The 21936-nt window shown below is 58.6% G+C and overlaps 1 protein-coding gene across 2 annotated transcripts in view; it reads left to right on the top strand.

The window, feature by feature from the left end:
- Positions 1–19747, top strand: part of PDE2A (phosphodiesterase 2A) — a 41655-nt gene extending 21908 nt beyond the window's left edge. For both annotated transcript variants that reach the window (XM_048293941.1, XM_048293940.1), the window contains 29 exons: positions 7686–7775; positions 8334–8422; positions 8902–9011; positions 9452–9507; positions 9589–9648; positions 9748–9907; positions 9995–10047; positions 10536–10610; positions 10721–10762; positions 10849–10917; positions 11037–11167; positions 11296–11407; positions 11492–11531; positions 11992–12055; positions 12148–12226; positions 12310–12487; positions 13308–13420; positions 13673–13750; positions 13953–14075; positions 14300–14370; positions 14759–14881; positions 14985–15072; positions 15191–15238; positions 15345–15419; positions 15578–15677; positions 15908–16020; positions 16284–16322; positions 16464–16570; positions 16780–19747. In XM_048293941.1, coding sequence (XP_048149898.1) covers positions 7686–7775; positions 8334–8422; positions 8902–9011; positions 9452–9507; positions 9589–9648; positions 9748–9907; positions 9995–10047; positions 10536–10610; positions 10721–10762; positions 10849–10917; positions 11037–11167; positions 11296–11407; positions 11492–11531; positions 11992–12055; positions 12148–12226; positions 12310–12487; positions 13308–13420; positions 13673–13750; positions 13953–14075; positions 14300–14370; positions 14759–14881; positions 14985–15072; positions 15191–15238; positions 15345–15419; positions 15578–15677; positions 15908–16020; positions 16284–16322; positions 16464–16570; positions 16780–17005 — 2712 coding nt within the window. In that variant the 3' untranslated portion in view covers positions 17006–19747. The remainder of the gene's footprint in view (positions 1–7685; positions 7776–8333; positions 8423–8901; positions 9012–9451; positions 9508–9588; positions 9649–9747; positions 9908–9994; positions 10048–10535; positions 10611–10720; positions 10763–10848; positions 10918–11036; positions 11168–11295; positions 11408–11491; positions 11532–11991; positions 12056–12147; positions 12227–12309; positions 12488–13307; positions 13421–13672; positions 13751–13952; positions 14076–14299; positions 14371–14758; positions 14882–14984; positions 15073–15190; positions 15239–15344; positions 15420–15577; positions 15678–15907; positions 16021–16283; positions 16323–16463; positions 16571–16779) is intronic.
- Positions 19748–21936: the final 2189 nt, after the last annotated feature.

Genomic DNA, 21936 nt, shown 5'->3' with positions numbered 1-21936 from the left:
GGTCTGAAGGGTGACCCTCTGGGAGCTGAGTCCATGGATCTGGGGACTGGCCTGGGACCTTTGCAGCTGAATCCCACTGCATCCCCACCCTGGCCACTCCATGGATGTGGGGGGGAGGATGGTGGGGACCTGCCCAAGGGAGCTGTGGGGTGGAAAATGCCAGGGAGCAGAGCTAGCTCCCGGGTCTCCCTCCTCGTGGTGCAGGAGAGATCACTGCTCCTGGCCCGGCTCTGGCAGATGCAGGTTGTTCGGCACCTTTGGATGCCCTGGCCACAGCTTTGGGACCCCCGATAGACAAGGGGGGGTTGGAGGCCAGACCCCTGGCTGGGTGCTGACCCATTAAACACCAGCACTGTGATCCTTTCCTACATGTCATGGGCTTTGGGCTTTTCCTGGCTGTGCCTCAATTTCTCCATCTGAGTAGCGAGACCCCCACAATTCCTAGACCCCTTCATGGCAATTAAGAGCTGCATCCCACCACCGAACCCTCTTAGACATGGAAAATAAGAGCAGTCCCTGTATAGACAGAGTGGAACCCCCTGGGGGGGGGGGGGGGGCGCAGCTCTGCCAGCCTTCAGCCCCCCACACCCTGCTCCGGAGCTCTGCCCCAAATCGAATTCCTCCCCAGCTGCAGATGGCCAGGAATTCAATTTTCCCAGATCCCATCAGAGGCTGATAAATGAGGTCCCTAATCACTGTGCAGATCCCATTAGTGCCAGCCATACCAGGAGGGGATGCAGGAATGGATGGGGGAACGCTGCATCTCCCTTCCCATCCCACTGATTCCTATCTCCCCATGGAACCTAGATGTCCCCGAGCCCCTCTCTGGCTCCATCCCCAGAGCTTTGACATGATGCTCCCAAGTAGAGCCAGGCACGGAGACTCCTGCATGGCTAATCCACCAGAAAACATCTAGGAAAGTCCTGGAAACCCAGCCAGGTGGCCAGTGTGGATGGGAAGGGGCCTGTGTGCCAGGGAAATTTTTGCACCAATGCCATGTCCCAGGAATGCACATCATACCAGCTCCCTCCCAGCACTGCCAGTGTCAGCACCCAAGGCATAGTGCCAGCTGGGTGCCAGGATGTCTCTGTCCTTTGGGGTGAAGGCACCCGCATACCAGGGATTCTCCTAAACATTGAGCAGTTTCCCTGCAGCTGCTGTAGGAGGGTCCATATGTCCCCTCTCTGACATGGGTTAGAGACAAGTGACAGTGAGACGCCCAGTCCTCACCACCTTCTTTCTTAGAACAGTGAACTAATTAGTGACAAATTAGTGACAGATCATTAGGCTAGTGGCCGAGCCGGCTGTTCCAAGAAGGCCACGATGTTCTGGGGACGGAAATCCTTGAGGAGTGTGGCTGCTGTCCCAATTTGTCCTGCCCAACAAAGGGACATCAACAGGAAGCAACCTTGACTCTGGCCCTGTTCTCTTGGCCCCAGGAGGCCAGGCCAGGATGTGGGGGGACAGACAAGGAGCACCCTAAGGGCTTGTGAGCTGCCAGAGTTTGGGAAATTTGCTTGGTTCAGCAAAACATTCCACTCAGAATGTGCGGGGTCCTCAGGGAGTGGCATCTGCCTGGTTCCGGGCTGTAGAAACTCCATGTGCAAAGGGTCTGTGCAAATGCCCTGTGCAGTGTGAGCATGCCAGGCTCCAGTGAGGCTGACGTATGGGTGAGGAGGAGGAGGATGGGGTGAGGGATGCACTGAGCTCCGGGGAGACACTGGGCTCAGCATGGCTCATTCTACCTGGACTAAACTCTAGTGCCATCCTAAGCAGATCTTGCACAACCATGTCCCTTTGCAGGTGGGGAAACTGAGGTAAGGAACCTCCACAGAAAGGGAAACTGAGGTAGGCACAGGCATACAGGGCTCCTTGCGTGCTTTTTTGGGATGGCTGATTCCACAGACTTGCATCCTCCAGCCCTTGGAAGCCTCAGCCTGGATCGCTGGGTGCCAGGGTGTCTCCATGACGGAGTCCTGCACCCCAGCCCTTGCTTCCCATCCATACATTGCAACAGAACCCCAGGCAAACGACCATGAGGAGACAAGAAATATCCCAGAAGTGTTTCCTTCCCGTTTGCCCTCATTATCCCCCTGGAAAAGATGAGGTAATTAAGGAGCTACCGTGTTACAGGTTGTTGCTGCCTGATTAGATTAAAGCAATGTAATTTGGGACTGAGAGCGGTGCTGGGAGGAAATGGATGGATGGCTTCCCGGCTGGAGTTGGGCAGAGCTGCCAGCTCTACCCTCCATCTATCCCTCCATCCTCTGTTGCCCTGGACCTTGCTCCAGGGACACTGCTGGAGGGTTATCAGGGGTGCTGCTTTGGGGGATTAGGGATACTTCCTCTGTTTTCTCACCCCTACGGAGAGGATTCCCTGGGGAATTGTGGCTGCGGGGCAGAGGGAAGGAGCTGGGAGCAGTGTGGGGGGCAGCAAGGACAGGGTGACGGGGTGTCAGTGTCACTCAGCCCATGGCAGAGCTGAAGGGTATCAGGGATGCTCCTGCGGGGGTGGGAACAAGGGTGCTGCCTCTATTTCCCCAGCTCTATGGAGAGGATTCCCTGGGAAACGGTGGCTTTGGGCCTGGCGGAAGGAGCAGTGCCAGGGACAGGGAGAGGGTGACAGGGCTTTAGCAGTGTCACTCTGCCCATAGTACAGCTGGTGACAGCAAAGCTGTAACCTGCTGCCTTCAGGAGTCACTTCCCTGCTCTGTAGCTCAGTTTCGCCCCTCACACCCCAGTGTCAGAAGCTGGTGATCTCCTGCCTGGCCCTGCCTGGCCCTGCCTGGTCCTGCCTGGCCCTGCCCGCTTGTTGTCAGCCCTGCGTTGCCAACACACCGCCAGAGCTTGGCTATATTTAACCGCCACGGCCGGAGCACGAGGCCGAGCTGCCGGGGGGAGCAGCCCCCCAGGAGGGGAGTGGGGCTGGGGGGGCTCGGCTTTGCCGGAGGTGAGAGAGGAGGATGAATCACGGCTCAGGGATATTTTGGGATATTTTTAACGCTGCCAGATTGCTCGGCAAATGCTTGGGCAGGGCGGCGCGGGCGCAGGCTGGGTGTTTGCTGGCAGCTGTGGCTCAGCTTGGGGGGCCTAGGGGGATCAGCTGCTCCCCGTGGTGCTGTCACCCTGCAGCCATGCATTGGAGAGGTGACAAAGGCAGGGACATCTGTCCCCATGCACTTGGAAACAACTCTGGGTGTGATGGGTGGGGGCAAAAGGGAGTCCGGGAGCAGCATCTTCCACCTTGAAGGGGAGGCCAGAGGGGAGGAAGTTTCCCCATCACCTCCCCTGGAAAGGGGAAAGGGCTAGGAAAAGGCAGAGCTGGGGCATGGGAGAGGGGGTGGGTGTCTCTGCCTGCAGGGTTGGGGCAGGCAGGGAACCCTTGGACAGTGACACATACCCAGGCACCCTGTGGGTGGGACACAGGGAGTGGTGAGGGGCTGTGAGGTAGTCTGCCTCCCAGGAATCCAAATGGGATTTTGCTTTTCGCCCGTCAGATGTAACAAGATCCAGAGGCTAGTGGCTAAAAATGCATCCTATCTGAAGAGTCCACAGTGGGAGGGAGCCCTAAGCCCCCAGCCCTGGCTCTCAGCATTGCAATGAGGTGACCACATGGTCACCCTCCTCATCCAGGGCTCTGCTCCGTAGGGAATTCCCTGGGGAGCAGCTCCTCTGTCCTTGAATTCTGTAAACCCCCTGTGAGAGATATAGGGGCTGGTGAGATGGACTGCAGGGGGGTCCTTTGCTCTGCCCCAGACCCCTCCTTGATGTGTTCTGCACTCCCAAGCATCCCAATCCCTTTGCAACCTGAGCCTGGAAAATCCATTGGGAAGGATCTGCATGGGGTTTGGGTACTGGGATGTGCTGCCCACAGGCACCGAGACCTGCGCACTCAGCATCTCAAATGCTCTAATTTGATTTGGGGCCCACAACTGGGGGTGAAGTTGTCCAGATGGAGCGATGTCCAGCTCCATCCCAAAGGTGATTGCTCAGGCAGGGGCTAATAGACTAATCCACTGCCGAAATTAATTGGGCTCATTTTCCTTGCGTTCCCAGATGGATAAAGTCCCATTGGAGGGCAGGAGCCGAGTGAGCTCTGAGGGCTCACTGCGTCATGGGTGCCTCAAGCTCAAGGGGTCACCTCTGGCAGATCATTTACTTGGAATTTTTACAGCAAAGCTGGGATGGAAGCTCGGCAGGGAGATGATTCATTTCCTCGAGGTTCCTTGGGGAGGGTTGTGGCAGGAGTCTGCCACAGAAGGCTGGGCTGCTGCCAGCATCCCTCTGCAGAATCAGCACCCATGGGTGCTCTGGCAGCACCGGCCAGATCCATCTGGGGCCTCCCCAGCCCAGCATCCCCTTGCAAGGCAGGGTGACGGACCTGCAGCCCTGCTCAGCGCTCCTCCGGGAGCAGGATGCTCCCAGGCACCAGGTATTTCTGCCTGGCTCTCTGTGCCTGTTTTCCCATGGTTAAAGAGGAATCCAGTGGGTGGCAGGTCCTGGTTTTGAGCTCTGCCTAATGCAAACTCTTCTTGCCGAGTGCCTAGGTGTGTCCCCACCCAGAGAGAGACCCCAAGTTCCAGGTACCCTCAACAGGGCTGAGCTTCCCAGTGGGTGCTTCACTGCACTGGATCCAGCCTCTGCCTTCTGCCAGGGCCTCCTCCTCACCCTTGGGGGGCCTCCATTCATCTCCCAGGAGCAAGGCCAGGAGAAGGGGTGCAAGCTCAGAGACCTGAGACCCTGTGAGGTCAGTGTCTTCCCCCTCCAGGCCCCCACCCTCCACATGGCAGGTGTAAAATGAACCTTTCTGGAGAGGAAGCTGGCCAGGATGGGATTTCTCTATTTCATAAACATCCGGAGAACTGAGGGTGCCAAGGGGGACAAACCAAGCTTCCACAGCTGGTGAGGGGGAGGCAGGGGACAGATGTGGCTGATCCTCTTGAAAAAAGTCATGTTTTCACTGCTGGTCATTTCCTCTGGTAGAAAAAGCTGCTTTTACATCCCAGCAGCATCTGTGGAAGCCTGGGATGGGGGCCGGGGAGCCTGTGCTGGGGGTCCTCACCACCACATGTCTGGGGACAGGATGCTGCTGCAGCTATCCAAAGGGGAAATGAGGGGAAAAAATAGCAGGGAAAAATAAAAGGGCCATTTTCCATGAGGGAGAGAGCAGGCAGTACTCTGGAGGCTGGCCTGTGGCAGGATTTGGCTTTGCTAGAGTGGGGGGGTCCATGTTGGAGCAGAGACAAATCCTTACTCTAAGAAGATGAATGGTGTCATTAATCTTCCACCAGCTTCAATGGGAATATTGAGGCAGATACGGCTCTGGTGTTGCACTGCACCGTGGGGTGCTGGCCAGCATTGAGGTCCCATGAGTCACCCTGTCAGCTCAGGAGTCCAGCAGGGTGAGACCAGTATCCCTGTCCTCTCAGGCCAGAGAAAAGGTGACAACAGTCCCCGGGTGGGAGTCCCACAGGGCCACGTGTGCGCACCATGGGGACAGGACAGGGACAGGGTGCTGTTCACCTGCTCTGCAGGAGCAGCATCCTCAGCTCCTGGGGCTGTCAGTGATGCCATGCTGTATCCCCTGCCCACACCCTGTCCTTGGATCTGTCCCCAGAGCCTTCTCTCCATGCCCATCTCCAGGCAGCATTTCCCTCCAGAGCTGCTGGGTGTGCAGCACCTGGGATAAGGGTGTTGGACTTTGCTCCAGGAGCGGAGAATTGCAATCCCTCAGTGTTTCCTCCTGTTTCAGTGAAGTTAATTAACCCGCTGTGCCCACTTGGGAAGTGTTACCATAGCTCTGCCCTCCATGGAAGCTGGGATGCAGAGCAGGTGGCTGATTGTTTCATCTCTCCACTGGTGCTGGGGATGCATGTGCCAATGCAGCCTCATCCAAACACCCCAACATCTGCGGAGTAGAGATGGATCTGGAGGAGCCCCCACCCAAACTGAGGTAGTGCCTGGATGGTGTGGATTGCTGGGAGTAGGACACTGGTGACTCCACAGAAAAGGGAAAGGCTGTTTATGGCAATAACTGGGATATAGCTATGGTGGTGGCTCTGGCTGTGCTGGCTCTGGGCCCTGGCTGTGTCCCAGCAGAGCCCCCAGTGTGGGTCTGCAGCATCCCCAGGGCTGAGGGACAGAGGGTGACAGGGAGCGAGGGTGTTGGGGTAAACCTCTGCTCTGGGCTGGAGGATCTGGACTGGGAGTGGGACGAGTGAGACAAATGGAATTAGTGGGATGAGCAAGTGGGATATGCAGCATGGGTGGGACAAGTGGAAGGAGTGGGACAAGCCATTGAATGGGATGAGCCATTGAGTGGGATGAGTGGGCTGAGCTGGATGAATGGAACAAGCAAGGTGAGTGGGATGAGTGGGATGTGCAGGATGAGTGGGACAAGCAGCTGAGTGGAATGAGCCATCAAATGGGATGAGTTGGATGAACTGGATTAATATAGTGAATAGGCTGAGTGGGATGAGCAGGATGAGTGGGAGAAGCAGTTTAGTGGGATGAGCGGGACAAGTGGAATGAGTGTGATGTCCTTCCCAGCCCACCCTCACTCTCCCTACCTTCTTCCTAGGCTGCAAACCATCCTGCCAGCTTCTGCTGCTGTGTCCTTGTCTTGGGAATATCTTCTTTTAGCTCCTGCAGATTTCCCCTCACTGTGTCAGGGATGGAGCCATATTCCCAGCCCTATTAAAGCCTCCACCCGTGTCCAGCTGCCACCTGACTGTCCCCACACCAAGAATGCCACTGGCATTTGATGCCCCAAGCAGACCCAAGGGACCCGTTCAGGCTCTGCCCCATCTTCCCCTGCCCCAGGGGGGCCACTGTGGAGGATCTGGTGGGACAGAGGGATGGCAGGACAGCCACCTGGCTGAGGCCTGGCTGTATTCTACAGTGCATGTGTCTCCAGTGTGAGTAAGTGACTGGAGATGCGGCCCTGTTGGAATAACATTCAGTGCCGATGTCTTCAGCTGGAAGCACCCTCACCGCCAGCCACACTCCCAGTGCCACTTGGATCTGGCCCCATGGCTGAGTATGCTCCCCGGGTGGGTAGGTGGCATGGCCCTGCATGGGGCTGCTGTCCTGGATGGGGTCTTGGGGTGCATGACAGCCCCTAGGTCTGGTTATCAGGAATGGAGCCTGGAGCCACCTGGCAAAGCTGGGACCAGAGGAAGAGCAAATCCCAACGCCATCATGCAGTGTCTGATTTGGAGCATCTACTATTTCTGTCATAACATCATCCTTATCCCACTCTCCCAGACAAGGGCTGGAGGCAGGAGCAGAGCTGGGAGAGTTGCACCACAGAGCCCACTGTGCCCCCGGATTTTCCATGTGTCCATCCCAACACCTCTGTCCCACCACGGGGTTGTAATCCTCAGATAAGCTTTTATCCATCTCCTTGCCTCATTTCTCTTCCCACTGGTGCTTTATGGCATGAGGGCAGTGTGGCTCAGTGCCAAAGCCTCCTCTCCCTTTCCACCTCCCCACATGATGGATGCTGACCAAAACAGGAGGGTTTGGCCCCAAAAAAGGCACCAGGCAGTCTGGAGGCCACTGCAAGGGGTCTGGTGGCAGGAGGACCTGTGCTGTGGCAGGGGTAAGGGAGAGTGGTGCCTCAGTGCCCCTCCACATGGTATTGGCCCCCAGAGACCCCCTGTTCTGCTCTTCTCACTCTGCAGGATGCTCTGCTGAGCCTGGGCGCTGCGCTTGATGCCACCACCCTGCGTGATGCCCTCCGCCATGCCCTTGTCACCCTGCTGCCTGCTGTGGTAGGTGGGGGTGCATCTGCATCCCCCAGGGGGCTGGGAGGAATGGGGAGCAGAGCATCCTCCTGGGCGGGTGGGAGTTGTGGGGTTTCTGAGACCCCCTGGGTTGGGGGGAGCCCTGGAGGGACTGGAGGGTGGATTCTCTGCTGGTTGATGCTGGGGTTCTGTCTGGAGCAGGGTCTCCTTATCCCCAACCCACTGCAGAATTCTCCCCCTATATGGGCCACCTGTCACCACCAGGGTGCTGTGGTGGCCCTGGTGCTCATGGTGGCCCCAGAGTGCTGGTGGCCCTGGGGGTGCTGGTGGCTCTGATCCTGGTGACCCTGGTGCTGGTGGTGGCTGGACATTGTGCCAGTGCCATTCCACGGGGCCCCTGGCCATGGCTGGGTGTGAGTGGTGCACACTTGTGTAGGTGAGTGTGCACATCTGTGCGTGACTCTGTGTGTGCGCAGGGGTGTATTTGTGAATGTGTGGATGTGCAAATGTGGGTGTGCAGGTGTTTATGCAGATGTGGCTGTGCACGTATGTCTGCACACACGCATGTGCTGCCCCCTCCTCCAGGAGCACGTCTATATCTACCTGCTGGATGGGGACACACGGCTGCTCTGCGATGACCCCCCCCATGAGCTGCCGTCCAACGGGAAGCTCAGGTGAGCTTGGCCACCTCCCCAGCCCTGGGCGTGGGCACATGCGTGGGGCTTGGCTGGTGTGCATGAACAGACGTACATGGAAGGCAGGAGGCTTCCCATCCCTCTCCACATCTCCATCCTCATTCCATCTCCATCCATGTGCCAGTCCCCTTTCCCTTCCCATCCTCATCTTCATCCTGGATGTGCACACATGTGCACAGGGGCTGTGTGTATGTACAGGGACACACATGCTGGCACAGGGGCTGTGTGTGTACAGGAAGACACACGTTTATGCCCAGGGGCTGTGCATGTGTGCAGGGACACACATGTGAATAGGGGCTCTGCCTGTGCAGGGACACAAGTATGCACATGTGCTGCACAGTCCTTGAGCCTGTCCTCATCCCGTGGGTGTCTCCGCCCCGGGGGTTGCCCCTTCCTGGGGGTTTTCCTTCCCAGGTGCCCTCCCCAACGGATGCTCAAAAGTATCCCTGTCCCCACAGGGATGCTGTGCAGAAGCAGAAGCGGCTGGAATGTGGGGGGCTGCTCCCTGCTGAGCTCCCTGGCCAGCATCTGGGACCCCTGGCAGCGCCCCTGGCCCCTGGCACACAAGGTGGGAGCTGTGGGAAGGGTGGTCTTGGGGGACATATATGGGGGTATGGGCATAGGGCTGGGTGGTAGGTAGGTGGAGGGATAGAGGTGGGAATGGAGGTGTGAGAAGATGGATGAGTGGATGGATGGATGGTTCATGGGTGGTCAGAGGCAGTGGCTGAGACAACAGCATGTGGGTGAGTGATGGATGCACAGACAGGTGGGTGGAAGCAGGATGGAGGCATGAGGGACAGGTGGGCACTGGGACTGAGGGGTGCTCTCAGGAACAAGTAAGCATGGAGGTGGGCAGATGGATAATGGATGGATGGGAAGGTGGATAGATGGCTGGGTGGGTGGGTCATGACACATCAGGACATAATAGACATGCACCCCAAGAGCTGAGTTCCACAGTTCCGGGCTGCCCCTGGGGCCCACCTGGGACCGACACTCTCTCGCTTGTAGTGCTCATCATCCCGCTGGTGGACAAGAACAGTGGGGCCGTGGTATGCGTCATCCTGGTGAGTGCAGGAACATGGGCAAGGCTCTGGGGCAAGGGAGAGGGCCTGGACTTGGGGGTCCTAACATCACTCCTGCTCCAGGTACACTGCGGACAGCTGAGCGACTCTGACGAGCAGAGCCTGCGTGCGTTAGAGAGACATGTGAGTGAGTCCTTCTGAACTGTGGGACCTGCCACCTGGGGACCTACCACCCTTTCCCCAAGCCCTGCTGTTCCTTGTCCCTTCTGCTCCATCTTGCAGGCCCTGGTGGCATTCCGACGCCTGCAAGCCCTGCAGAAGTTGCAGCCTTGGCCCCAGGTCAGCCTCTCCACCAGCTCCTCCCAGACCTCTCTGGCCAAGCCCGAGAAGGCACCTGACAGCAGCTATAGTGACCTGGACTGCAAGATCCTACAGCTCTGTGGTGAGTGGAGGGACACTGGGAAGGGTGGGGGGTGTGGACAGGGTGAAACCATGCTCAGCCCCTCACAGCACTGCCACCCTTGTACAGGTGAGCTGTATGACCTGGATGCCGCCTCGCTGCAGCTCAAGGTCATCAACTATGTGAGTAGTTGCTCCACCAGCCCCCTACCCCCATCTGCCCCCAGCCCCAGGACACACCAGAGAGCCCCATTTTATTTCAAAACAAGAAAATCCCCCAAAACTGAGTAAAGCCTCAAGCATCAGCTGTGCAGTCATCTGTAGTGACCAGAGTGAGCAGCCTTGTAACAACCATCAATAGTCTCCAGAGTTAACCCTCACCCTCACCACAAAAACTCTGTGAGAGAACGTACAGGTTTCTCTCCTGCTCTCTATCATTCTGTACCTCAGTATGACCCTCAGTAGTGTCCAGAGTGAACAGCCTTGCCCTTGCCATCAGTAGCCTCCAGTGTGAACCTGCTCGGTCACAGGAAGGAGGTTCTGGAGAGGGGCACCTGGTTCCCTGTGGCATGTGTGGGTGCCCTGGGCATAGGGAAGCAGAGGAGGGGCTGGATCCTACCTGGGGAGTGCTTGGGGCAGGCTGGGGTGCTGACCATCCCCTTACTCCTCAGCTGAAGCAGGAAACTCAGTCTCTGTGCTGCTGCCTCCTGCTCGTCTCTGAGGACAACCACCAGCTCTTCTGCCAGGTAGGTGCCACCAGGCTAGTCCCCCAAGCTTGACCCCCACAGAGGATTACATGACACCCCCTGACATGGCGTCATCCTCATGGGCACCCCCTTCTTCCCATCTCTTCCAGGTGGTGGGGGACCGTGTCCTGGATGAGGAAATCAGCTTTTCCGTGAGCAGGGGGGAGTGGTGAGGGGTTGGGATGTCAGGGGGGTGGGCAATGGGTGCCACACGCTAACATGTCCCCTCTCCCCGCAGCTCACCTTTGGGCGCCTGGGGCAGGTGGTGGAGGATAAGAAGCCCATCACCTTGAAGGACATCAGTGAGGTGGGTACTAGCTGTGTCCCTCCCACAACTGGGGACATGGGTGTCACCCCAATGTCCCATGGGGCTTCCTGGGGAGGCCAGGCGTGCTGGTTCCAGCCCCATCTCGCCTCTCCCTGCAGGAGGAGCACAAGCAGCTGAGCAGCATGTTGGGCTGCGAGGTCACCTCCATGCTCTGTGTCCCTGTCATTAGCCGGGCCACCTCCCAGGTGGTGGCACTGGCCTGCGCCTTCAACAAACTGAGTGGGGAGAGGTGAGCAGCATTTTGGCTGGGACTCTCTGTGGGGCTGCACTCCCTCACTTTTGGGGTGCTGGAGCATTGTCGCTGTGGAGAAAGGGGGGGACCAATAGGGACAGAGAACTGAGGTGTGCCCCCGCCAGCTACACAGACACGGATGAGCACAAGATCCAGCACTGCTTCTGCTACACCTCCACGGTGCTCACTAGCACCCTGGCCTTCCAGAAGGAGCAGAAGCTCAAGTGTGAGTGCCAGGTGAGCATGTGTAGGGCTGTGTCACATGCATGTGTGTGCCCCATCTTGCACTAGTCACTGATGACATCCTCTCTGTCCCCTCAGGCCCTGCTGCAGGTGGCCAAGAACCTCTTCACCCACTTGGGTAGGTGCATGGGAGAGCACCCATGGTGAGGGAGTGGAATGGGGAATGGATGACCAACCCCTGCCCCAGCCCCAGAGGGTGGTGGCACTGGGGTCTCTGTCCCCAGCCAGGGAGAACCTTGTCCCTTTGTTGGGGAATGGTCACAGAAGGGTGATATGAGCTGGCACAGAACCTGGCACGCACTGATGCTGCATGGCTGCATGCAGGCATGCATGTGGCATGACCACAGAGCTCTTAGAAACGTGTGTGCACACGTGCAGCTGCGTGTGTGCACTGCTGAACGCACGTATGTGCTGCTCACACGTGCACATGCCCCACACAGCCCCCATCCCTCTGTGCCACCCAGACCTCCTGCCAGGGCCCTGAGCTAAAGCTCCCCCCCTTTCATTGCATGAGTGGGGGATGAGGGAGCAGTGCTGCCCGGCTGGGGGTCCCTGACCCTTCACTGCTTCCCCTGCAGATGATGTCTCCGTCCTGCTGCAGGAGATCATTACGGAGGCCCGGAACCTCAGCAATGCTGAGATGTGAGTGGTGGTGGTGGGGCACACAGGTGAGGGGGCACGGGGGGGACACTGAGCTGGCCTGTGGGTGTGAATGGCAGTGGTGTGTCTTGCAGATGCTCTGTGTTCCTGCTGGACCGGCTCAGCCATGAGCTGGTGGCCAAGGTGTTCGATGGTGGAGTGGTGGATGACGAGGTGAGCACAGGATGGAGTTGGGGGGCCTGGGGTTGTGTCCCTCCCCCCAGGCCTTGCTGGTGATCTTCTTCCCCTGCCCGCAGAGCTATGAGATCCGCATTCCGGCAGACCAGGGCATTGCCGGGCACGTGGCCACCACCGGCAAGATCCTGAACATCAAGGATGCCTACTCGCACCCGCTCTTCTACCGTGGGGTGGATGACAGCACCGGCTTCCGCACCCGCAACATCCTTTGCTTCCCCATCAAGAATGAGAGCCAGGGTGAGGGGGTGAGGGAGGCACACTGGGAAGACGGGGGCACAGGTCTGGCCCAGGAGGTGCCTCAGTCAGCATGTGGTGGTTCGGTCACTCATCATGTGGACATGACACTGTCCCCAGCATGCAGTCACAGGCACAGCATCATCCCTCACCCGTGGGCACGAATCCTGCTCAAGGGGCACAGTCCTGGCTCAGTCTGTGGGCACAACACTGTCCCCAGCATGTGAACACCATTCTGTCCCCAGCCCACAGGCACTGTTCTGTCCCCAGCCCATGGGCACCATTCTGTCCCCAGCCTGTAGGCAGAACACTGCCGCAGCACATGGGCATGACCCTGTCCCAATCCCATGGTCACAGTCCTGTCCCCAGCATCAGGGCACCATTCTGTCCCATGAATGTGGGCATGGTCCTGTCCTAGCCCTTGGGCTCAGTGCTGTCTCCTGGCACAAGGGCACAGTTCCTGGGTGTGATCATGTCGCCCCGCAGACACTCAGCACTGTCTCCCAGCCCATGGCCAGGATTCTGTCCCAGCCCATGGGCACATGGGCATGATCATGTACCCTGCATCTGGGCATGATCCTGTCTGCCAAGACCTGAGCACAATATTGTCCCTGGGCATGAGCCTGTCCCAGCCCCTGGGCACAACACTGCCCCCAGAATGTGGCTGTCATCCTGTCCCCAACCCACAGGAACAGCACTGTCCCTGCTACTTGGGCACAACCCTGCCCTAAGCCCATGGACACTGTGCTGTCCTCAGCACACAGACATGACCCTGTACCCAAAACAAGGGCCTGATACCCCTGGTGTCCCTCCTCTGCTCCAGAGGTCATTGGGGTGGCGGAGCTGGTCAACAAGATCAATGGCCCTTGGTTCAGCAAGTTTGACGAGGACCTGGCCACTGCCTTCTCCATCTACTGCGGCATCAGCATCGCCCATGTATGTGCTGGGGGATCCTCTACTTGGAGGGGGTCACACACAAGGTGGGGTCCCAACTCTGCCACAGCACAGAGGAATGGGGATGGGGGGATGTGTGTGTGGGGTCCCCATTCCTTGGGGACAAGTGGTGGCCATAGGATGGGAAGGGAATTCATGGGCATAAGAATGTGCTGTGGTGCCAGGGTGAGCTTGGGGCTGCTGGAGGGTGTCTGCCCACCCCCAGCACTTCCATAACCTGATCCTGCCCCACAGTCCCTGCTGTACAAGAAGGTGAATGAGGCACAGTACCGAAGCCACCTGGCCAACGAGATGATGATGTACCACATGAAGGTGAGGTAGCATGAGGACAGGGATGGGGACAGGGGTGGGACCCTCACTGCCAGCATGGTGCACCCACACTTTACCCTGAGGTGGTTGCACAGTTGGGTGGTGGTGATACCCCAGGGCTCTTTGCTCTCACTGTGGTTCATGTGGCCTTTGGAACACCTGGGGACCTGGTCACAGTGTGGGCCACTGGCTACGGCTCCTGCAGGTGTCAGATGATGAGTACACCAAACTGCTGAGTGAGGGCATCCAGCCCGTGTCCACCATTGACCCCAACTTTGCCAGCTTCACCTACACGCCACGCTCGCTGCCCGAGGATGACACCTCTATGGTGAGGACCATGGGGACAACTGTCAACAGCAGTGGACAACTGCCACCATCCCCTGCCTGGCCTTGGTCAGGTCATATACCCCAATGCTGGGGTGCTGGGGTGTTGGGGTGAAGGGATGTGGCTGCACCCCTGAGCATCGTCCTGCTGGGCAGGGGCAGGGGTGTCTCGCGGGGAAACTTACTGGGCATTGTCACTCCCTGCCACCCACTCTGTCCCCTCTGCAGGCCATCCTGAGCATGCTGCAGGACATGAATTTCATCAACAACTACAAGATGGACCGTCAGACGCTCACTAGGTGAGTTCCCATCCCTGTCCACTATCCCTGTCCCCATCTTCATCTCCATCCCCATCCACATCACTATCCACCTTCCCCATTTCCTTTTTCTTCCCCATTTCCTTCTTCCCCATCCCCTCCATCTCCTTCCCTGTCCCCATCCACATCCTCATCACTATCCACCTTCTCTGTCCCCTGTCCATATCCTCATCCCTGTCTCTATCCTCATCCCCATCCAGATGACTGTCCACCTTCCCTGTCCCCATCCCTCTCCCCTAGCTCATTCCCAACCCTTCCCCATCCCATCCTCACCTTCATCTCCATCCCCGTGGCTGCCTGGTGGACACCTGGCCAGGTGGAGGTCCCTGTGGGGTGAGACCTCCCTGCATGGCTTTGCCCCTCTGTCCAGGTTCTGCCTGATGGTGAAGAAGGGGTACCGTGACCCTCCCTACCACAACTGGATGCACGCCTTCTCTGTCTCCCACTTCTGCTACCTGCTCTACAAGAACCTGGAGCTCGTTAACTACCTGGAGTAAGGCCAGGCACTATCCCTGTCCCTGTTCTCCATCCCCTGTCCTGGCTGGGGTGCTCCCTGCTCTCCTGCCTGCCTCAGTTTCCCTCCTCCCCCTCCGCAGAGACATCGAGATCTTTGCCCTCTTCATCTCCTGCATGTGCCACGACCTGGACCACAGAGGCACCAATAACTCCTTTCAGGTGGCCTCGGTGAGCCGAGCCCAGAGCTGGGATGGGGCAAGGGGGAAGGGGGGGTATGGGGACAGGGACAGAGCTGTGGGGGTCTTCACCCCCATAGCTCCATCATTCCGGCTTCTCTAACTTGCAGAAATCGGTCCTGGCTGCACTCTACAGTTCAGAGGGCTCTGTCATGGAGGTAAGATCCCCCAGATCCTCACTGCCCATCTGTCCTGGGTTCTGGCTGCATGGCAGCATCCCTGCCTGCTCCCTGCCTGCTTTCATGGTCCTGGCTTCTCCCACAGAGGCATCACTTTGCCCAAGCCATTGCTATCCTCAACAGCCAAGGCTGCAACATCTTTGACCACTTCTCCCGAAAGGTGAGCCCCCCCACCTTTAACACCCCTCTCAGGCCACCCCCTGCCCATGCTGAGCCCCTGCATTCTTGCCAGACCCCCTGCTCCCCATCCCTGGATCCTAGGGGATGTGGGAGCTGGCAGGGGCACAGAGCTGGTCATGGCAGCTGACTTGCCCACAGGACTACCAGCGCATGCTGGACTTGATGAGGGACATCATCTTGGCCACTGACCTGGCCCACCACCTCCGCATCTTCAAGGATCTCCAGAAGATGGCAGAAGGTGAAGCTCCTGGGATGGAGATGGGGATTGGGATTTGAGGGGTGGTAGGAACTCATCCCACCAAGGCTGGGAGGTGGCACAGGTGGTTCCAATGTTGGGGGTGATAAGGGCTGGGACATGACACAGCAGGTCCTGGCTGTCCCCAGAGTCCTCATGTGTGGCATGATGGGGGCTATGGAGCTCTGTCCTGAGCTCCCCATCCCAACCTCTGCCCCACACTCTGCCCACAGTGGGATATGACCCCAAGAACAAACAGCACCGCAGCCTGCTGCTCTGCCTGCTCATGACCTCCTGTGACCTCTCTGACCAGACCAAGGGCTGGAAGACCACCAGGAAGATTGCAGTGAGTGCCACACCATGGAGCTAAACCCCCTGAATGCCATCTCACAACCTGCCCAGGCTACCTGCATGTCCCCAGGCACTAGGGACACACCAGCTCCTCATGGAGGAGGTCCCTCCATGCAGGACCCTGGACCATGCAGCAGTCCCTCCATGCCAGGACCATGTCCCTGCTTGACTCAGAGCCATGGGGAGGGGTCTGGAGGGCAGGAGGGATGGGGGATCATCCCAGGCTGCACTGCCCTTGCTGATGCCTGTCTCTTGCAGGAGCTGATCTACAAAGAATTCTTCTCCCAGGGTGACCTGGTAGGTACCAGCTGGCAGGGTTGGGCTTGGCCAATGCTCAAGGCACCAATGGGATGGGGGGCATGGGCAGTGAGCAGAGAGGTCTTGCCTGGGAATGGGAGGAAGTGCTACTGGCAGTGACCCCCCTCACCATCCATACAGGAGAAAGCCATGGGGAACAGCCCGCTGGAGATGATGGACCGGGAGAAAGCCTACATCCCTGAGCTGCAGATCAGCTTCATGGAGCACATTGCCATGCCTATCTACAAGTGAGCCCCAGTGCTGGTGCTGGGGTGGGGAGGACCCCCTGCCACCCCCACCTCTGTAAGGGTGGGATGGGGGTGCTGTGTGTGGGGGGGTCTTGCAGGTGTTGGGGGGATTCCAAGCAGTGGGGATGGGGTTGCACTCAACTAAGGGGGTTGCACTGAAGTAAGGGGGTGCAGCCCTGTGCTGATGGAGTGCATCCCCCACTCCCCAGATTGCTGCAGGACCTCTTCCCCAAGGCGGCGGAGCTCTACGAGCGGGTGGCCAGCAACCGGGAGCAGTGGACCAAGGTCTCCCACAAATTCACCATCCGGGGGTTGCCCAGTAACAACTCCCTGGACTTTCTGGATGAGGAATATGACCCACAGGCCCCTGACCCCCAGCTCAATGGCTGCCTGGAACCTGAGGCAGGGCAGCCCCCTGAGGCTGAGGCCGAGTGACGGAGGCGATGGGGGGGGCCACAGCCATGGCTGGGCCAGGAGCATCCCCAAGCCTCATCCCCCAGCCAATGGGAGGAGGTTTGGGGGAATATCAGTGACTCTGGACTACCACGGCAAGGGCTGTGTGCTGCCAGCACCCACCACCAGTCCTTCCCCACCACTGGGTGACTGTCTCCGCCCTCCAGGGCAGGTGTTCAGGTGTCCTGTCCACCCAGTGGGACACTGCCTTCGTGGCTGGGAGCACCAAGGGACACAGTGGGGCTGGGGGATGGATGTGCTTTAAGCTGCCTTAAGACTGCAGGTCCTGTCCCCATAGGGTGACAATAGGAATGATGTCCTTGGTGGAAGCACCCCTAGAGGGGTCAGTCACCATGACATGGGTGTGCGTGGGTGAGCAGGACAGAGGGGGATGGTGCGGGCAGTGGATGGCGAGGGTCAGTGGGAGAGCTGGGGGGTGGCTGTAGAGCATATGGGGGGTGTTGCCATGGGCCACGGATCAGGTCCACGGAAGAAGGTTGGCTCCAGCTGGAGGAGGGAAGAGACACCAGAGTGGGATGGCCATGGCCTGCATCCCCTGCTGGGTTCCACACTAGAGAACCAGTTCCAGCCTCTTCCCAGCAGCTGCTGAGCATCTGTTGGCTAAAAGCCCCACCTCCCTAGGACCCCTGGACCCACTCACCCATGGAAGGGCTCATATCTCTCACACAGCCCAGTCTAATGCAACCACACAACCACGTCCCCTGCAAGGGCTACACATGCCAAGGCTGTGGGGTCCTGCTGGTGGTTTGCATGCACAGGGGAGGCTGTGCTCCAGAGGGGGTCCATCTGGTCCCATTTGTGTCCTTGCTGTGTCCTCACTATGTAGGTGTTCCTCTGAGGTGGCCACCTGGGAGCCTCCTCACTGCAAGCAGCTTCCCTGGTGACCGTGTTGTGAACATCCCTAGCTCACAGTGGCTTCACAACTCCTGCCACACCAACTTCTGTGCATGGATCCTGCCAACATTTTGGGATCCCTCTGGTCCTGCAGACCACCATGCATGGACCCTGCCATTTTCCCGTGGTCCCTCCGGTCCTACTTGGCACCATGCATGGATGCTGTTGGTCTACCATGGTTGATCTGGTCATGCATGGATCCTGGTGGTCTTCCACCACTCCCTTCTTGTCCTGACTGCCACGCATGCACCCCACCATCTCCTGTGGTTTTTCTGGTCATGCAGACCACCATGCATGGACCCCGATGCTCTCCTCTGGTTCCTCCTGTCCTACAGACCACTGTGCATGGACCCTGCTGGCCTTCCTGTGGTCTCTCCAGTCCCACAACCCAACCCATATGGACCCCCTCAGTCCCAGGGGCTCCACCAGCCTCCAGGGTCCGACCAGCTGTGTGTAACCCAGGGCTCTGTCACCCCAACCAAAGCCACTTGAAACACCCATGAGCAGGGGAACTGCAGTGAGCAGCTCACCCTGCTGGGGCAGAGCTGAAGAGGGAGCTGGGGCTGAGGGTGGATGCTCAGCCTTGAGGGATTAGGGTGCACTGAGCCCCCAGGCTGCATCATCCAGCTTATGGGAGCTGAATGAGTCCACCACCACAGCAGGAAAAGGCGATGGGAGCAGCATGGGAAAATTCTGGCACTGCTGGCATTGGTGTTGGTCACATTGGGATCAAGAGTGGACATGGGGCCATTTGCCACCCCATCCCCACTCCTCTGCAGTATCCCATGGCACTATCCCAAATGGTGCCACAGCAGGTCCCTCCTGGATTTGGGCTACACAGTGGCTGCTTCACTCCTTGGCTAGTCTGTTAGCATGACTTGCCTATGTTCTTAGGATACCTGGAGCATGTCTCTGCAGGAGCAATGGGAGACCCCAATGCTGAGCTGCTCCACGTGGATGAAGTGACCTGAATTCCTTCTGCCTTACCTACTCGGAGATGCCTTTAGTGAGATGCTTTGCCTGAACCCTGGTGGGACCCACCTGGTGACCGAGTCTGTCTGTTGGCCCATGGCTTTTCCTCCAAGAGCCCCTTAAGCCTTTTTCCCCCTCCCCACACTGCCATAGGGGGTAGGGATGGTCCCAGAAGGCAGCAAACCCCCAAGCTGCAAGAGGACAGCAGCTCCATCCCTGTTGTGATGCTGGCACAGCGCTGGCACCAACGTGCCAGTAGGTACAACTGTTCAAAGAGAGTCCCTGCATCCCAGGGATGCCTGACGATGCAGGGATCTCTCCATCTGATAGATGCGGGGGTGTCCTGCACTTGGGTTCTGCATCCTGGGTACTACACCATGATGGGGGCACACAGGGATGCCCATTTCCCAGCCGTATCCCACTTTTCCAGCCCCTGCTGCTGGTGTGTGTAGGTAGTCAATGCTTTCCTAGCTCCTGCCCCTGTATATACTCCTCTGGATACTGGGGAGTGCAGCTGGCACCCACCCCAGCTCACCCACAAGTGTGCACAGGCGTGTGTGGGTGTGCAAACCTCCTCCAGCTTTTCTGTCCTTCTGTCTTGCGGCACTGGTTGTTCTGGACTCCAATGGAGCCTGAGGAGGAGATGACTTCTCTTTCTTCCTTTCCTCCTCCAGCTTTTCTTATTCTCCTTCTCCTCTTCCTCCTCCTTCTCCTCTTCCTCTTCCTCCTCCTTCCCCTACTGTTTCTCCTCCTCCTCCTCCTCCTTTATTATTATTTCTCTTTTTTTGGTGGGTTTTGGTTTTCCTAAATAAATTTCATATGTCAACCTCCCTGTGACAGGTTGGTGGGTGGCCTTGTTGGGGACTGGGGAGATCCAATTAAGACTTAGGAACCCACAAATCACCCTCGGGGAGGAGGGGGGACGGGGGGGGGTGTGGAATCCAGGTGGGCTCTGTAGCTGTGACCCCTCAGGAAGTTCCAGCCTCTCCCTGGATGTTCCACTCCCATGGAATGCTCCAATGCCCCAGGATTCACTGATCCCCTCTGAGTGCTCCAGCTCCTCCAGCTGCTCTGGTCCCCTCCCTGTGCCCTGTTCCATCCTGAAGTGGTCCAGAATCCCAGGATGCTCCAATACCCTGGGATGCTCTTTCCATCCCCATCTGCCAAGTTGGGACCCCCCATGCCTGGACAGGAACCATGCTGGGACCCATCCAGCCTGGCAGCAGGGGGAGCTAGGCCTGGGGCAGGATCCAGCTTGGGCTGGGACTGCAGTGGGATCCTGGGCTGGGATGCAGGATGAGGCCTGTGTTGGGACCCCTCTGTGCCTGCGCTGGGACTGGGGAAGAATCCAGCTGCTCCTCTGGCTCCCATGGCCATCCTTGCACAGCCCCAGAGGGTACCCTGTAGTCTGCCCATCATCCTTGCATCAGGGCCGTGGTTTTTCATTCCTGCCGTCCTGCTAGGGAGCAATTTATTATCCGAGATCAATGCAGCACTTTTATCCCAGCCCAATCTGACAGCTTCATCCTGGGCTGTGGCGTTTGATACCCAGAGGAAGAGTCCCCAGAGGCTTTGGTGCTGGCACATGCTGGAGCTCCACAAGCTGCCAAAATTGGGGTGAAAAACTGCCCAAACTACCAAATGTCCCCATCCTGCTCCAAGCGCCAGTTCAAATCCTGGGATTAAATCCTTTAATCCTCCGAAGTAGTCCCAGAGCAGGGACTCTGCTCTGCTTATGGTCCCCAGCCAGGAGCTGCCCCCCTTCTGCCTCTGCCACCGATGGCTCCATGCCCTTGGGTGACATCCCTTCCCGGATATGTTAGGGTATCACAGCCACCCCTCCAGACCCTCACTGCAGCCTCTGCCCATTATTGCTTCCTTTCCTTTTGTCCCAGTTCATCCCTAAGGTGGGGTGCAGGTGTTCCCAAGGATGGGATAAAGATGCCCCGTGGGTGAGGTGCAGGTGTCCCCACGGTGGGGTAGATCTGTCCACCCTTGGTCCCCTCCATCTGCCCCACAGTGGCCGTGGGGGCGGGATAGGGAGGAGATGTTTCAGCTGGGGATGGAGGTACCAGTGGAACCACCTGAAGCCCGTTAATGATGGGCTGCTCTGCAGCAGGAGGCGGGCGGGAGGGGGACGCAGCCAACTGGGGTGGGGGGGAGGAGTACCGACGTATTCCTGCAGGGAGTGCTGGATTCCATTGGAGGAGCGGATGGACACCTCAAGGGCAGCGTGCGCGCAAGTGTGTGTGTATACCTGGGGTGTGTGCGCACACGTGTACGGGTGTGTATGCACATGGGGTGTGTGTGTGCACAGATGTGCACGTATGTGTGTGCATGTGTGTTTGTGTGCGCACATGGATGCGTGCACACACGTCTGTGCATGCATGTATGTGCACGTGTGCGTGTGCACATCTGTGTGTGTGCCTGTGTGAGTTCACGTGTGTGCGCACGTGTGTGCGCATGGCGGTTGTATGCAGGTGTGCGCGCATGTATGTGCAAGTTACGTCTCTGTGTTCACAGACACCTATCTCTGTATTCACACTGGTGTGTCTGTGTCCACACACGTGTCTCCATGTGTACACACATGTGTCTCCGCTCACACGCAAGTCTCTGTTCACACACACGTGTCTCTGTATGATCACACACGGGGCTCCCCCCGCCCCTGTATGTCCACATGCAGCCGCTGGGGGGCGCCCTGAGCCGCGCGCGTGCTCCCGCCTCTGTGTGTGGGCGCGTGCTCGTGTGTCCCCGCGCGCGCACTGCCCCACACTCTCCTTCCCCTCGCCGCCTTCCCACCTTCCCACCTCGCCGCCTCCCCCGCCGCCGCACCCCCTGTCCGCCCCGTGCCCCCTCCCCGTATTCTCTCCCCGTGTCTTCTCCCCGCCCGTGCGGCCCGCGCGCCCCGCCGCCCCCCGGGCCGCGCCGCTCAGAGGCGGGCGGAGGCGGCGGCGGCGGCGGCGGCGGCGGCGGCGGCAGCGTCCACACCGGAACCGGGCCCTGCCGAGCACCTCCGAGCGTGTCCG

Source organism: Corvus hawaiiensis, chromosome 2, assembly GCF_020740725.1.
Source record: "Corvus hawaiiensis isolate bCorHaw1 chromosome 2, bCorHaw1.pri.cur, whole genome shotgun sequence".
NCBI lineage: Eukaryota > Metazoa > Chordata > Aves > Passeriformes > Corvidae > Corvus > Corvus hawaiiensis.
The sequence above is the reverse complement of the archived record's forward strand: the minus strand, read 5'-3'. Positions and strand labels throughout refer to the sequence as shown.